General features: G+C 45.6%; 2 protein-coding genes across 2 annotated transcripts in view; one reads left to right on the top strand and one right to left on the bottom strand.

Annotated features, from left to right (window-relative positions):
• Positions 1 to 17,506, bottom strand: part of AAMDC (adipogenesis associated Mth938 domain containing) — a 284,239-nt gene that overhangs the window by 34,644 nt on the left and 232,089 nt on the right. The gene's annotated exons all lie outside the window — the stretch shown is intronic.
• The window catches only part of RSF1 (remodeling and spacing factor 1), a 45,193-nt gene that overhangs the window by 6,968 nt on the left and 20,719 nt on the right, over positions 1 to 17,506 (top strand). The window contains exons 2-4 of the mRNA XM_073548637.1: positions 2,962 to 3,053; positions 13,896 to 13,988; positions 15,407 to 15,612. Of these exons, the coding sequence (XP_073404738.1) occupies positions 2,962 to 3,053; positions 13,896 to 13,988; positions 15,407 to 15,612 (391 nt within the window). The remainder of the gene's footprint in view (positions 1 to 2,961; positions 3,054 to 13,895; positions 13,989 to 15,406; positions 15,613 to 17,506) is intronic.

Here is a 17,506-nt window from a genome sequence, read left to right as displayed (position 1 = left end):
GCCCAGATCCTGACACCTGGGGCCCATCACTGATCTATAGAGCCCAGATCCTGACACCTGGGGCCCATCACTGATCTATAGAGCCCAGATCCTGACACCTGGGGCCCATCACTGATCTATAGAGCCCAGATCCTGACACCTGGGGCCCATCACTGATCTATAGAGCCCAGATCCTGACACCTGGGGCCCATCACTGATCTATAGAGCCCAGATCCTGACACCTGGGGCCCATCACTGATCTATAGAGCCCAGATCCTGACACCTGGGGCCCATCACTGATCTATAGAGCCCAGATCCTGACACCTGGGGCCCATCACTGATCTATAGAGCCCAGATCCTGACACCTGGGGCCCATCACTGATCTATAGAGCCCAGATCCTGACACCTGGGGCCCATCACTGATCTATAGAGCCCAGATCCTGACACCTGGGGCCCATCACTGATCTATAGAGCCCTGATCCCGACACCTGGGGCCCATCACTAACCTAGAGTCCAGATCCTGACACCTGGGGCCAATCTCTGATGTATAGAGCCCAGATCCTGATACCAGGAGCCCAGATCTGTGAAAATGGCCTCCATGAAGGATGATGGGTGGGGAGATGTCTGGCTATAGCTCTTAAGTGTCTCTAGGTGAGCCCCTGAGGTGCCTGCGCCTGTCTCCCACCTCTGTGGGTCAGTATAGCAAGGTGTCATTATAGAAGTTCTGATCAGAATGGATCCAGGTGATCGGTCCGTTTATATTGGTTTTTTATGTTTTATTGCTGCTATATGTCATATTTGGATTGGGGGACATCTGGGTCTTTATGAACGTTCAGGTTCCAGATCCAATGTAAATCTAAAGTGACTTTGAAATGTCAGATTCATAAATATATTATGTTTTTCTTGATATTGCATATACTTTTTGTGTGGTATTATATTATACACCTGGGTGCCGTTGCTTCGGCTGTGGAGCCCCTCCTGGAGTTGCACTTATAGCAATCTTACGTTTCCATTTGTAAAGTTTTTCAACTTCCTAACATAGTTTGTATCTAATAATAATAATGAGGATCTGCGGCTACTCGGGTATATATTGAGGTTCCACAGCTGCTCTGGGGTATATAATGAGGGTTCTGCAGCGGCTCTGGGGTGCGTGATGAGGTTCTGCAGCGGCTGTAGGGTGCGTGATGAGGTTCTGCAGTGGCTCTGGGGTGCATGATGAGGTTCTGCAGTGGCTCTAGGGTACATGATGAGGTTCTGCAGCGGCTCTGGGGTGCATGATGAGGTTCTGCAGCAGCTCTGGGGTGCATGATGAGGTTCTGCAACAGCTCTGGGGTGCATGATGAGGTTCTGCAGCAGCTCTGTCGGTGCATGATGAGGTTCTGTAGCGGCTCTGGAGTGCGTGATGAGGTTCTGTAGCGGCTCTGGGGTGCGTGATGAGGTTCTGCAGCAGCTCTGGGGTGCATGATGAGGTTCTGCAGCAGCTCTGGGGTGCATGATGAGGTTCGGTAGCGGCCCTGGTGTGCATGGTGAGGTTCTGCAGCAGCTGTGGGGTGCATGATGAGGTTCTGCAGCGGCCCTGGGGTGCGTGATGAGGTTCTGCAGCGGCCCTGGGGTGTGTGATGAGGTTCTGCAGCGGCTCTGGGGTGCGTGATGAGGTTCTGCTGCGGCTCTGGGGTGCATGATGAGGGTTCTGCAGCGGCCCTGGGGTGCGTGATGAGGTTCTGCAGCGGCCCTGGGGTGCGTGATGAGGTTCTGCAGCAGCTCTGGGGTGCATGGTGAGGTCCGGTAGCGGCCCTGGTGTGCATGGTGAGGTTCGGTAGCAGCCCTGGTGTGCATGGTGAGGTTCTGCAGCAGCTGTAGGGTGCATGATGAGGTTCTGCGGCGGCCCTGGGGTGCGTGATGAGGTTCTGCAGCGGCTCTGGGGTGCATGATGAGGGTTCTGCAGCGGCCCTGGGGTGCGTGATGAGGTTCTGCAGTGGCCCTGGGGTGCGTGATGAGGTTCTGCAGCGGCCCTGGGGTGCGTGATGAGGTTCTGCCGCGGCTCTGGGGTGCATGATGAGGTTCTGCAGCGGCCCTGGTGTGCGTGATGAGGTTCTGCAGCGGTTGTAGGGTGTGTGATGAGGTTCTGCAGCGGCCCTGGTGTGCGTGATGAGGTTCTGCAGCGGCTCTGGGGTGCGTGATGAGGTTCTGCAGCGGCCCTGGGGTGCGTGATGAGGTTCTGCCGCAGCTCTGGGGTGCATGATGAGGTTCTGCAGCGGCCCTGGTGTGCGTGATGAGGTTCTGCAGCGGCTCTGGGGTGCATGATGAGGGTTCTGCAGCAGCGCGGTAGGTGTATAGTCGTGGCCAAGTGTTTGGAGACTGCCGAGTTTTGGGTTCACAGTTTGCTTCTTCAGCGGTTTTCTCTCTTAGTGGAGCGTTTCTATGGTTACTGAAGTCCAATCACCAGCATTTTATACGTTTTTACACTTTTATTGTCAGCTCCATGCAGTTGCTGTGACTCAGTATTCCCAGCGCTGCCCCGTATTTCTCTAGACTTTCTGCCCTTCGCCCCGGCAGCTGGATATCATCTTCTGGGTCAGCTCCTGATTGATGGCCGCCTCTTGTTGTCTCATCAGGGCTCGGAGGTTATCGCAGTTTCTGGGTTTTTGTTTGTTGCCCTTGGAGGATTGACCGCAGGGTCTCGTTAGGATTGAGATCTGGGGAGTTTATGGTCGTGCACCCAAAATGCCAATGTTTTGGTTCTCGAGCCACTTCATCACTTTTGCTTTGTGACGTGGTCTCCATCAAGGCATCATCCTCCCCACAGACCGGCCGTGATGGAGGTTCTGCAGCGGCACGTAGCGATCCTCAGCCAGGCGCCCTGTAGCACCTGCCTTATCTGTATGTGGACCCCTGGTTTCACTATAAACCCTCCTGTCTTGTCTTGTATGTTATGTTACAGGTTGATATTGATTTCTTTTCCTTGTCGTTCTCTTCCTGCAGTGTCTCGGGTGCTGGTCGAACTTCATATGAAGCTCATGAGGAAAATCGGGAAGTCCGTGTCATTTGAGAGATGGCAGAAATACCTGATTAGGGTAGGAGACCCCCTAATAATGTCCCCTCCATAGGAGTGTGGGGGGTGTCCTCAGCCCATGGATTACCTGTCTGTAATGCTGAGAGGATATACCACTTGGGGTTACTAAGTGTTATGTAAGCGACCTAAAGTAATGTGTTAATAAAATGACCCGTAATACATTTGTTAAATGAGTAGGTGTAAAAAGACAAAGAAAAAAAACATTTGGTGTGTGTATATTTATTTTTTTAAATTGGTGAAATAAATATATATATTTTTTCCATCGCTTTACAGTAGTGGCAGGACCACTAACAAAAAAATTAACCCATTAATTTAGATCCCTAAACATGTATTCTCAATCTATTCACATTTGTCAAACAATAAAATTTTGGCCCCAATTTATCAATTTTCCCCTTAATTTTTTTTTTTTGAGTAAAGCTGTTCTAAATGTTGCAATATTTCTGGGCAATATTTGTACTTGCCTCAAAATTTTGGAATATTACACCGATTCCGGTCAGCTTCTCCTACTTTTAAATAAAATGGGTGGAGATTAGACATGCGGTTCTGTGTGGACAAGTACATTTTGTCAACAACAAAAAAAAACCAGACTGCAATAATTTGGAAATCTCTTAAATCCACACATTTCCTGCAGAACATAGAAAAATGTCCAGCGTTCAACTTCTGATGTTTTCTATTGCATTTGAAAGAATTAACGGATTTAAAAATTGATTTCAGCTCAAATTTCCAAAAAGTTGAACCTGGGCCGTGTCCATCACTGTGCAGCGTCCTCATTCTCTACTCCCCACAGTCCTCGGCGACGAGTTGGGCGGCCCCTCTCCTCGGCGACGAGTTGGGCGGCCCCTCTCCTCGGCGACGAGTTGGGCGGCCCCTCCCCTCGGCGACGAGTTGGGCGGCCCCTCCCCTCGGCGACGAGTTGGGCGGCCCCTCCCCTCGGCGACGAGTTGGGCGGCCCCTCCCCTCGGCGACGAGTTGGGCGGCCCCTCCCCTCGGCGACGAGTTGGGCGGCCCCTCCCCTCGGCGACGAGTTGGGCGGCCCCTCCCCTCGGCGACGAGTTGGGCGGCCCCTCCCCTCGGCGACGAGTTGGGCGGCCCCTCCCCTCGGCGACGAGTTGGGCGGCCCCTCCCCTCGGCGACGAGTTGGGCGGCCCCTCCCCTCGGCGACGAGTTGGGCGGCCCCTCTCCTCGGCGACGAGTTGGGCGGCCCCTCTCCTCGGCGACGAGTTGGGCGGCCCCTCTCCTCGGCGACGAGTTGGGCGGCCCCTCTCCTCGGCGACGAGTTGGGCGGCCCCTCTCCTCGGCGACGAGTTGGGCGGCCCCTCTCCTCGGCGACGAGTTGGGCGGCCCCTCTCCTCGGCGACGAGTTGGGCGGCCCCTCTCCTCGGCGACGAGTTGGGCGGCCCCTCTCCTCGGCGACGAGTTGGGCGGCCCCTCTCCTCGGCGACGAGTTGGGCGGCCCCTCTCCTCGGCGACGAGGTGGGCGGCCCCTCTCCTCGGCGACGAGGTGGGCGGCCCCTCTCCTCGGCGACGAGGTGGGCGGCCCCTCTCCTCGGCGACGAGTTGGGCGGCCCCTCTCCTCGGCGACGAGTTGGGCGGCCCCTCTCCTCGGCGACGAGTTGGGCGGCCCCTCTCCTCGGCGACGAGCTGGGCGGCCCCTCTCCTCGGCGACGAGCTGGGCGGCCCCTCTCCTCCTGAGTTCTCAGGACACAACATTCGTGGTTTCCATAAAGAATTTCACATTTTGATGCATCTGGCCACAGTTTTCTGTTGCCTCAGACTATTATAAATGAGCTTTGGCCCATAGAAGATGGATTTCCTTGAATTGTGCTGATATTTTGCTTCTTCTTTACACAATAGAGCTGTAACTTGCATTTGTGGATTGCACGGAGACCTGTGATCAGACAATGACGTCTGGATGTATTCCTGATTTGCTCCCCGGATTCTGCCTGTATTTAATGCAGTGACCCCTGATGGCTCACAGATCACCAGTATCCAATATTGACCTTCGGCCTGATCCCTTGTGCACATGGATTTCTCCAGAATCTCTGAATACTTTTATATTATGTCCTGATGAATAGTCAAAGTATTTGATATTTCGCGTTCAGTAACATTTTTCTAAAATTTTCCCACAAACTTTAGCCTCAGTTGTTCATAGATTGGTGACCTCTGACCATCTTTGCTTCTGGGAGACTCTGCCTCTCTAACACACTCTTTTTATTCTTGGATATTCACCCTCCAGCTGTTTTTATTAGTATTTCCTACTTTTCCATCTTTTTATTAACAGTTACAACTTTTTTTGAGATTTAGATGCCATCAATTTCTAAATGAGATTTTTTTTTTTTCAAATGACATGGAAAACTGACCAATATTCACCTCCTGATCTGTTCAGTGAAATATGGCGATAAGAGATTTCCAAATCATTGCATTCTTGATTTCTTTACATTGTACACAGCGGCCCAACTTATTGCGGGAATTGTGGTTGTCGTTACAGTGGTTCTCGCAGCTGAAGGTTTGTCACAGTTGTAGCCAGTCTTTGTTGTGATGTTTTGTTGCAATGTATCGGTGCAGTTAGGTCAGACTGCTCCGCTCAAGAGGATCGCCTTCTATTGTGGTAAAGTGTCAGCTGTGACCAACACAGCTGGGACCTGATGGTAATTGGCACCAGGGCTGTGGAGTCAGAGTCGGAGCTCTTTTTGGTGGAGTTGGAGTCGGTACAAAATGGTCCGACTCCGACTCCTAAAATATATAATAAATTGGGTACAGTAGTTCAATGCAGAATATGCTGAATATTTTTTCATAGGAATTTGGGAAAGTTATGAAATGCCCTATAAATGGCTGTTCTATTCCTGATCTAAGGCTACATTCACACACAGCGTTTTTCCTGCGTTTTTTGAGGATACGTTTTTCAGTTGCAAAAGCCGATCAGATTTTTAAAAAACCGCATCACCTGAAAGGTTTTTGAGCTCATAGATAATGTTTTCAATAGAGCAGATTTCTAATCTGCTCATCTATCTATATATCCATCTATCCATATCTGTCTCCATATCATATCTGTACCAAAAAGAATGAAAGCCGGATAGCACACAGACTAACACTCTTTTTTTTTTAGCACCAGTCAGGGACACCTCATAGCTGCCCAAAAGGACGCCCAGGACAGGCATTGCTCGTCTTCAGTAACATCAACATCAACTGATAGTTGGAATAGATAGACTGCATTCACCACCACATCTTCTTAAGGTGCAGGCTTTATTTTCAAGTGTAGGGGTGTGAAGTATGAGGTTCTGCAGCAGCTGAGGTGTGCAAGTATGAGGTTCTGCCCCCCCCCCAGGTTTGATCCTGGCTACGCCCATAGTGTGAATGTAGCCTGAGGATCTAGGCTTTATCTTAGCCGAGATAAGTCATAGTGTGTGTATGTGTGTGTATATATATATATATATATATATATATATACACACACAGTTGTGGCCAAAAGTATTGACACCCCTGCAATTCTGTCAAATAATACTCAGTTTCTTCCTGAAAATGATTGCAAACACAAATTCTTTGGTATTATTATCTTCATTTAATTTGTCTTAAATGAAAAAACACAAAAAGAATTGTCCTAAAGCCAAATTGGATATAATTCCACACCAAACATAAAAAAGAGGGTGGACAAAAGTATTGGCACTGTTCGAAAAATCATGTGATGCTTCTCTAATTTGTGTAATTAGCAGCACCTGTAACTTACCTGTGGCACCTAACAGGTGTTGGCAATAACTAAATCACACATGCAGCCAGTTGACATGGATTAAAGTTGACTCAACCTCTATCCTGTGTCCTTGTGTGTACCACATTGAGCATGGAGAAAAGAAATGAGACCAAAGAACTGTCTGAGGACTTGAGAAACCAAATTGTGAGGAAGCATGAGCAATCTCAAGGCTACAAGTCCATCTCCAAAGACCTGAATGTTTCTGTGTCTACTGTGCGCAGTGTCATCAAGAAGTTTAAAGACCATGGCACTGTGGCTAACCTCCCTAGATATGGACGGAAAAGAAAAATTGACAAGAGATTTCAACGCAAGATTGTGCAGATGTTGGATAAAGAACCTCGACTAACATCCAAACAAGTTCCAGCTGCCCTGCAGTCCGAGGGTACAACAGTGTCAACCCGTACTATCCGTCGGCGTCTGAATGTAAAGGGACTGTATGGTAGGAGACCCAGGAAGACCCCACTTCTTACCCCGAGACATAAAAAAGCCTGGCTGGAGTTTGCCAAAACGTACCTGAAAAAGCCTAAAATGTTTTGGAAGAATGTTCTCTGGTCAGATGAGACCAAAGTAGAGCTTTTTGGGCAAAGGCATCAACATAGAGTTTACAGGAGAAAAAAGAGGCATTCAAAGAAAAAAACACGGTCCCTACAGTCAAACATGGCAGAAGTTCCCTGATGTTTTGGGGTTGCTTTGCTGCCTCTGGCACTGGACTGCTTGACTGTGTGCATGGCATTATGAAGTCTGAAGACTACCAACAAATTTTGCAGCATAATGTAGGGCCCAGTGTGAGAAAGCTGGGTTTCCCTCAGAGGTCATGTGTCTTCCAGCAGGACAATGACCCAAAACACACTTCAAAAAGCACTAGAAAATGGTTTGAGAGAAAGCACTGGAGACTTCTAAGGTGGCCAGCAATGAGTCCAGACCTGAATCCCATAGAACATAGTTGGGCGGCCCCTCTCCTCGGCGACGAGTTGGGCGGCCCCTCTCCTCGGCGACGAGCTGGGCGGCCCCTCTCCTCCTGAGTTCTCAGGACACAACATTCGTGGTTTCCATAAAGAATTTCACATTTTGATGCATCTGGCCACAGTTTTCTGTTGCCTCAGACTATTATAAATGAGCTTTGGCCCATAGAAGATGGATTTCCTTGAATTGTGCTGATATTTTGCTTCTTCTTTACACAATAGAGCTGTAACTTGCATTTGTGGATTGCACGGAGACCTGTGATCAGACAATGACATCTGGATGTATTCCTGATTTGCTCCCCGGATTCTGCCTGTATTTAATGCAGTGACCCCTGATGGCTCACAGATCACCAGTATCCAATATTGACCTTCGGCCTGATCCCTTGTGCACATGGATTTCTCCAGAATCTCTGAATACTTTTATATTATGTCCTGATGAATAGTCAAAGTCTTTGATATTTCGCGTTCAGTAACATTTTTCTAAAATTTTCCCACAAACTTTAGCCTCAGTTGTTCATAGATTGGTGACCTCTGACCATCTTTGCTTCTGGGAGACTCTGCCTCTCTAACACACTCTTTTTATTCTTGGATATTCACCCTCCAGCTGTTTTTATTAGTATTTCCTACTTTTCCATCTTTTTATTAACAGTTACAACTTTTTTTGAGATTTAGATGCCATCAATTTCTAAATGAGATTTTTTTTTTTTCAAATGACATGGAAAACTGACCAATATTCACCTCCTGATCTGTTCAGTGAAATATGGCGATAAGAGATTTCCAAATCATTGCATTCTTGATTTCTTTACATTGTACACAGCGGCCCAACTTATTGCGGGAATTGTGGTTGTCGTTACAGTGGTTCTCGCAGCTGAAGGTTTGTCACAGTTGTAGCCAGTCTTTGTTGTGATGTTTTGTTGCAATGTATCGGTGCAGTTAGGTCAGACTGCTCCGCTCAAGAGGATCGCCTTCTATTGTGGTAAAGTGTCAGCTGTGACCAACACAGCTGGGACCTGATGGTAATTGGCACCAGGGCTGTGGAGTCAGAGTCGGAGCTCTTTTTGGTGGAGTTGGAGTCGGTATAAAATGGTCCGACTCCGACTCCTAAAATATATAATAAATTGGGTACAGTAGTTCAATGCAGAATATGCTGAATATTTTTTCATAGGAATTTGGGAAAGTTATGAAATGCCCTATAAATGGCTGTTCTATTCCTGATCTAAGGCTACATTCACACACAGCGTTTTTCCTGCGTTTTTTGAGGATACGTTTTTCAGTTGCAAAAGCCGATCAGATTTTTAAAAAACCGCATCACCTGAAAGGTTTTTGAGCTCATAGATAATGTTTTCAATAGAGCAGATTTCTAATCTGCTCATCTATCTATATATCCATCTATCCATATCTGTCTCCATATCATATCTGTACCAAAAAGAATGAAAGCCGGGTAGTACACAGACTAACACTCTTTTTTTTTTAGCACCAGTCAGGGACACCTCATAGCTGCCCAAAAGGACGCCCAGGACAGGCATTGCTCGTCTTCAGTAACATCAACATCAACTGATAGTTGGAATAGATAGACTGCATTCACCACCACATCTTCTTAAGGTGCAGGCTTTATTTTCAAGTGTAGGGGTGTGAAGTATGAGGTTCTGCAGCAGCTGAGGTGTGCAAGTATGAGGTTCTGCCCCCCCCCAGGTTTGATCCTGGCTACGCCCATAGTGTGAATGTAGCCTGAGGATCTAGGCTTTATCTTAGCCGAGATAAGTCATAGTGTGTGTATGTGTGTATATATATATATATATATATATATATATATATATATATATATATATACACAGTTGTGGCCAAAAGTATTGACACCCCTGCAATTCTGTCAAATAATACTCAGTTTCTTCCTGAAAATGATTGCAAACACAAATTCTTTGGTATTATTATCTTCATTTAATTTGTCTTAAATGAAAAAACACAAAAAGAATTGTCCTAAAGCCAAATTGGATATAATTCCACACCAAACATAAAAAAGAGGGTGGACAAAAGTATTGGCACTGTTCGAAAAATCATGTGATGCTTCTCTAATTTGTGTAATTAGCAGCACCTGTAACTTACCTGTGGCACCTAACAGGTGTTGGCAATAACTAAATCACACTTGCAGCCAGTTGACATGGATTAAAGTTGACTCAACCTCTATCCTGTGTCCTTGTGTGTACCACATTGAGCATGGAGAAAAGAAATGAGACCAAAGAACTGTCTGAGGACTTGAGAAACCAAATTGTGAGGAAGCATGAGCAATCTCAAGGCTACAAGTCCATCTCCAAAGACCTGAATGTTTCTGTGTCTACTGTGCGCAGTGTCATCAAGAAGTTTAAAGACCATGGCACTGTGGCTAACCTCCCTAGATATGGACGGAAAAGAAAAATTGACAAGAGATTTCAACGCAAGATTGTGCAGATGTTGGATAAAGAACCTCGACTAACATCCAAACAAGTTCCAGCTGCCCTGCAGTCCGAGGGTACAACAGTGTCAACCCGTACTATCCGTCGGCGTCTGAATGTAAAGGGACTGTATGGTAGGAGACCCAGGAAGACCCCACTTCTTACCCCGAGACATAAAAAAGCCTGGCTGGAGTTTGCCAAAACGTACCTGAAAAAGCCTAAAATGTTTTGGAAGAATGTTCTCTGGTCAGATGAGACCAAAGTAGAGCTTTTTGGGCAAAGGCATCAACATAGAGTTTACAGGAGAAAAAAGAGGCATTCAAAGAAAAAAACACGGTCCCTACAGTCAAACATGGCAGAAGTTCCCTGATGTTTTGGGGTTGCTTTGCTGCCTCTGGCACTGGACTGCTTGACCGTGTGCATGGCATTATGAAGTCTGAAGACTACCAACAAATTTTGCAGCATAATGTAGGGCCCAGTGTGAGAAAGCTGGGTTTCCCTCAGAGGTCATGTGTCTTCCAGCAGGACAATGACCCAAAACACACTTCAAAAAGCACTAGAAAATGGTTTGAGAGAAAGCACTGGAGACTTCTAAGGTGGCCAGCAATGAGTCCAGACCTGAATCCCATAGAAAACCTGTGGAGCGATCTAAAAATGGCAGTTTGGAGAAGGCACCCTTCAAATATCAGGGACCTGGAGCAGTTTGCCAAAGAAGAATGGTCTAAAATTCCAGCAGAGCATTGTAAGAAACTCATTGATGGTTACCGGAAGCGGTTGGTCGCAGTTATTTTGGCTAAAGGTTGTGCAACCAAGTATTAGGCTGAGGGTGCCAATACTTTTGTCTGGCCCATTTTTGGAGTTTTGTGTGAAATGATTAATGTTTTGCTTTTTGCTTCATTCTCTTTTGTGTTTTTTTTTCATTTACGACAAATTAAATGAAGATAATAATACCAAAGAATTTGTGATTGCAATCATTTTCAGGAAGAAACTGAGTATTATCTGACAGAATTGCAGGGGTGTCAATACTTTTGGCCACAACTGTGTGTATATACATACATACACACACAGTACAGACCAAAAGTTTGGACACACCTCAATCAAAGTGTTTTCTTTATTTTCATGACTATGAAAATTGTAGATTCACTCTGAAGGCATCAAAGCCATGAATTAACACATGTGGAATTATATAATTAACAAAAAAGTGTGAAACAACTGAAAATATGTCTTATATTCTAGGTTCTTCAAAGTAGCCACCTTTTGCTTTGATTACTGCTTTGCACACTCTTGGCATTCTCTTGATGAGCTTCAAGAGGTAGTCATCGGAAATGGTTTTCACTGGTGTGACCTGTCAGGTTTAATAAGTGGAATTTCTTGCCTTATAAATGAGGTTGGGACCATCAGTTGTTGTGCAGAAGTCTGGTGGATACACAGCTGATAGTCCTACTGAATAGACTGTTAGAATTTGTATTATGGCAAGAAAAAAGCAGCTGAGTAAAGAAAAATGAGTGTCCATCATTACTTTAAGAAATGAAGGTTAGTCAGTCCGAAAAATTGGGAAAACTTTGAAAGTGTCCCCAAGTGCAGTGGCAAAAACCATCAAGCGCTACAAAGAAACTGGCTCACATGAGGACCGGCCCAGGAAAGGAAGACCAAGAGTCACCTCTGCTGCGGAGGATAAGTTCATCCGAGTCACCAGCCTCAGAAATCGCAGGTTAACAGCAGCTCAGATTAGAGACCAGGTCAATGCCACACAGAGTTCTAGCAGCAGACACATCTCTACAACAACTGTTAAGAGGAGACTTTGTGCAGCAGGTCTTCATGGTAAAATAGCTGCTAGGAAACCACTGCTAAGGACAGGCCACAAGCAGAAGAGACTTGTTTGGGCTAAAGAACACAAGGAATGGACATTAGACCAGTGGAAATCTGTGCTTTGGTCTGATGAGTCCAAATTTGAGATCTTTGGTTCCAACCACCGTGTCGTTGTGCGACGCAGAAAAGGTGAACGGATGGACTCTACATGCCTGGTTCCCACCGTGAAGCATGGAGGAGGAGGTGAGATGGTGTGGGGGTGCTTTGCTGGTGACACTGTTGGGGATTTATTCAAAATTGAAGGCATACTGAACCAACATGGCTACCACAGCATCTTGCAGCGGCATGCTATTCCATCCGGTTTGTGTTTAGTTGGACCATCATTTATTTTTCAACAGGACAATGGCCTCAAACACACCCCCAGGCTGTGTAAGGGCTATTTGACCAAGAAGGAGAGTGATGGGGTGCTACGCCAGATGACCTGGCCTCCACAGTCACCAGACCTGAACCCAATCGAGATGGTTTGGGGTGAGCTGGACCGCAGAGTGAAGGCAAAAGGGCCAACAAGTGCTAAGCATCTCTGGGAACTCCTCCAAGACTGTTGGAACACCATTTCCGATGACTACCTCTTGAAGCTCATCAAGAGAATGCCAAGAGTGTGCAAAGCAGTAATCAAAGCAAAAGGTGGCTACTTTGAAGATCCTAGCATATAAGACATATTTTCAGTTGTTTCACACTTTTTTGTTAATTATATAATTCCACATGTGTTAATTCATAGTTTTGATGCCTTCAGAGTGAATCTACAATTTTCATAGTCATGAAAATAAAGAAAACTCTTTGAATGAGAAGGTGTGTCCAAACTTTGGTCTGTACCGTGTACATGTATACAGTGTATTACATATTTACAATTAGTTCTTTGTGTTCTAAAGTTGTATTCCAATAAATAGATATTATGTTCTATCTAAATATCTTGATTATTGGATCATAGAAATGATTAAATGTCTGATGTTCACATTGTACTACAATACATTTTTCACTTAAATATAAGCAATATATGTGGGAGTCGGAGTCGGTGTAAGGGAAATTGAGGAGTCTGAGTCGCAGGTTTGGCTTACCGACTCCACAGCCCTGATTGACACGATCGGATTTTGCGCCACATTAACTCTTTAAATACTCTTATCAAGTGTAACAGCGGTATTTTAAAAGGCTTTAACATGGGAGATGTCACTTCCGATGGCCATTGCCACCCCATGCAACGTGAGTGCCGCAGCAGCCGAGGCCATATGAAATCTCCTGGCTTTGTAGGATATTGTAATTTTTGCAATACTCTATTATTTCATGGGTGATCAAGTGATCGCAGGATCACTTCCCCTACGAAAACTAATTAAAAATGTTAAAAAAATTGAAAAATATGAAGATTTTATCTCCGACAATTTGCCCTAATGTGGAAAAAAAAAATTGACATATTTTACAGCATGTGCAAATGGCCAAACTAATAAAATACTCCAGTGTTTAACCCATACGATGAATGGAAGAAAAATGGCCAATTCCAAATATTCAATAAATAAGTGATTCAAACATCGTATGTCCTCCAAAAGGAAAATAAAAAATCAAATGCCACATTGAGCAGGAGGAAGTGGGGATTAGAGCTGGAGTGACAGAGGCTTCAGATCTACCGTAGCTCTTTGGCCTCATTTGCTTATTAATTGAAACGCTGATTTCTCAGTAACAGAGGAAGGACCGGCTATGTAAAGGTATTGCTGGACTTGTCTTTGAAAGAGCTACATGAGCATATAAATAGTTTGGGTTGGGGGGTGAAATCCTGCTGACAGATTCCCCTTAAGGCTTTGAGGATGTTTTTAGAGTTGTGTGTAACCGCCGCCATTTGTAATCTCCAGCTATGTCGGGACTACAACAGCACATGGGCCTGGGAGATGGAGAAGAAGGGCTACCAGGAGATGGACGTGGAGTGTAAAGTGGGCATGCTGAAGGTCAGTGCTTATGGAGGTCTTCAGGGTGGGCTCAGTGATGTGGCATGGTTATTGGCTTGTAGTCAGTCAGGGTCCTGGGGTGTGTGGCTTCCATTGATGCCTCCCCTGAGGATAGTCCTGGAAAACAACTAAATGGTCACCAGAATAAGTGATAAAAAAATGTGTTAAGTTATTTTTAACAATTAACAAAATCCCATAAATATTTGCCCTTTGCCTTTATCTAATTCTCCTTGGTACATTTGCACTGAGGGATTTTGTAGGACTATAGAGAGGTGTGTTAAGAACTACTTACATCAAATGAATGAAAATGATCATTTTGTAGGTTGAAACACATTTATTAAATAGAAACAGCTGTGTAAAAAGGCTCAAAACTGGGTGAGGAACAGTCAAACTCTGGTGCAAAGGTGAGGTTGTGAAAGACGGTCTCATGTCACAGCAACAAGACTAGTTAGTTGCACTGCATCACCAAGGTCTCTCCCAGACAAAGATTTCACACCAGACTGAGTTTCAGTCTGACCAAGGTCTTTTGAAAAGCCCCAAAAAATGGGCAACGTTGAGGATCGAAGAGTTCGGCCAAGGAAACTTAGTGCAGCAGCTGAAAGACACATCATGCTCACTTCCTTTTATAAATCAGAAGATGTCCAGCAGTGCCATCAGCTCAGAACAGGTAGCAACCAGTGGAATGCAGCTAATGTTTGGAGAAGTCTGGCCAGAAGTGATCTTCATGGAAGTAATGTGACCACAAACAAAACTTTCAACTACGCATGAAAATATAGGAACTAGGGTGCAGAACAATGTCAGCAGGTCTCTGGATGGAGGAGACGCAAGGTGAGAGATTTGGTTGTAGCAGGAGGCAGTTTGTTCTCGGAACGGCTAATGAGCAGCACAATAATGAGGGTCTCCAGAAACAAAGAATCGCGATGGAGGGTCCTGCAAGTTTGGGGCTGCATTTCAGTAAATGAAGTTGGGGATTTGGTCAGGAATAATGTTTGTACAGCACATTCCTGCCCAGTTTTGAAAAACAACAACAACAAAAACCCCTATTTGGGCAACTTTGATATCCTCCTTTGCTTACTTCCAGTGAATAGGAACCTTGGATAAGTTTGTGTTCTTGCAGATGTGCGGGCCATTAGTGTATGAGAGAGATCACATAAGAACAGAAAGGCTCTTTAAAAACATGAGGATGTGATGCAAAATTATGTTACAGACCCTCTACGCACGCTGGGAGTTGTAGTTTTGCGACCAGGGGAGAGCCGGACTGCATTAGAGCATCTGTCAGATGTGCAGTCACCTGGGGGGGCGCTGTAGCCTCAGAACTTTGTCCAGGGGCAGTGTGGTCATGTAACTATATTGGATGCGCTGCTGTAGCATGACATGGACACAGGATGGCGCTCCACTTACATCTTCTCTTGTTGCAGCACTTATGCGAGTGTCAGTTTGATGACAATCTGAAGTTTAAGAATGCCATCAATGAAGAAGAGGCGGACGCTATGCGTGTCCAGCCCATAGGTCGAGACAAGGACGGACTAATGTACTGGTATCAACTGGATCAAGACCACAACATCCGCGTGTACATCGAGGAGCAGGATGACCAGGACGGCTCCTCCTGGAAGTGCATAGTCAGGTCAGTGCAGAGTGCGCTGCGGGTGTGAATGAGGACAGAACATGGGAGCAATAAGTCTCAGACCCTCAGTGTACTATAGGCTGGATATATTCTGAACTCTCCAGATTTCACATACACTTCCTGCATATTCAGTGTCTGCACAGCTTCCTCCGATATTTACATTTCAGCAGAATAGTGAGTGCAGCTCTGGGGTATAATACAGGATGTAACTCAGGATCAGTAATGTAATGTATGTACACAGTGACTGCACCAGCAGAATAGTGAGTGCAGCTCTGGGGTATAATACAGGATGTAACTCAGGATCAGTAATGTATGTACACAGTGACTGCACCAGCAGAATAGTGAGTGCAGCTCTGGAGTATAATACAGGATGTAACTCAGGATCAGTAATGTAATATATGTACACAGTGACTGAACCAGCAGAATAGTGAGTGCAGCTCTGGAGTATAATACAGGATGTAACTCAGGGTCAGTAATGTAATGTATGTACACAGTGACTGCACCAGCAGAATAGTGAGTGCAGCTCTGGGGTATAATACAGGATGTAACTCAGGATCAGTAATGTATGTACACAGTGACTGCACCAACAGAATAGTGAGTGCAGCTCTGGAGTATAATACAGGATGTAACTCAGGATCAGTAATGTAATGTATGTACACAGTGACTTCACTAGCAGAATGGTGAGTGCAGCTCTGGAGTATAATACAGGATGTAACTCAGGATCAGTAATGTATGTACACAGTGACTGCTCCAGCAGAAGAGTGAGTACAGCTCTGGGGTATAATACAGGATGTAACTCGGGATCAGTAATGTATGTACACAGTGACTGCACCAGCAGAATAGTGAGTGCAGCTCTGGAGTATAATACAGGATGTAACTCAGGATCAGTAATGTACGTACACAGTGACTGTACCAGCAGAATAGTGAGTGCAGCTCTGGAGTATAATACAGGATATAACTCTGGATCAGTAATGTATGTACACAGCGACTGCACCAGCAGAATAGTGAGTGCAGCTCTGGGGTATAATACAGGATGTAACTCAGGATCAGTAATGTAATGTATGCACACAGTGACTGCACCAGCAGAATAGTGAGTGCAGCTCTGGGGTATAATACAGGATGTAACTCAGGATCAGTAATGTAATGTATGCACACAGTGACTGCACCAGCAGAATAGTGAGTGCCGTTCTGGGGTATAATACAGGATGTAACTCAGGATCAGTAATGTAAGGTATGTACACAGTGACTGCACCAGCAGAATAGTGAGTGCAGCTCTGCGTTATAATACAGGATGTAACTCAGGATCAGTAATGTAATGTATGTACACAGTGACTGCACCAGCAGAATAGTGAGTGCCGTTCTGGGGTATAATACAGGATGTAACTCAGGATCAGTAATGTAATGTATGTACACAGTGACTGCACCAGCAGAATAGTGAGTGCAGTTCTGGGGTATAATACAGGATGTAACTCAGGATCAGTAATGTAAAGTATGTACACAGTGACTGCACCAGCAGAATAGTGAGTGCAGCTCTGCGTTATAATACAGGATGTAACTCAGGATCAGTAATGTAATGTATGTAAACAGTGACTGCACCAGCAGAATAGTGAGTGCAGCTCTGGGGTATAATACAGGATGTAACTCAGGATCAGTAATGTAATGTATGTACACAATGACTTCACTAGCAGAATGGTGAGTGCAGCTCTGGAGTATAATACAGGATGTAACTCAGGATCAGTAATGTATGTACACAGTGACTGCACCAGCAGAAGAGTGAGTGCAGCTCTGGGGTATAATACAGGATGTAACTCAGGATCAGTAATGTATGTACACAGTGACTGCACCAGCAGAATAGTGAGTGCAGCTCTGGAGTATAATACAGGATGTAACTCAG

This window comes from Dendrobates tinctorius, unplaced genomic scaffold (assembly GCF_039654945.1).
Source record: "Dendrobates tinctorius isolate UK_male_01 unplaced genomic scaffold, ASM3965494v1 ptg000157l, whole genome shotgun sequence".
Classification (NCBI taxonomy): domain Eukaryota; kingdom Metazoa; phylum Chordata; class Amphibia; order Anura; family Dendrobatidae; genus Dendrobates; species Dendrobates tinctorius.
The sequence above is the reverse complement of the archived record's forward strand: the minus strand, read 5'-3'. Positions and strand labels throughout refer to the sequence as shown.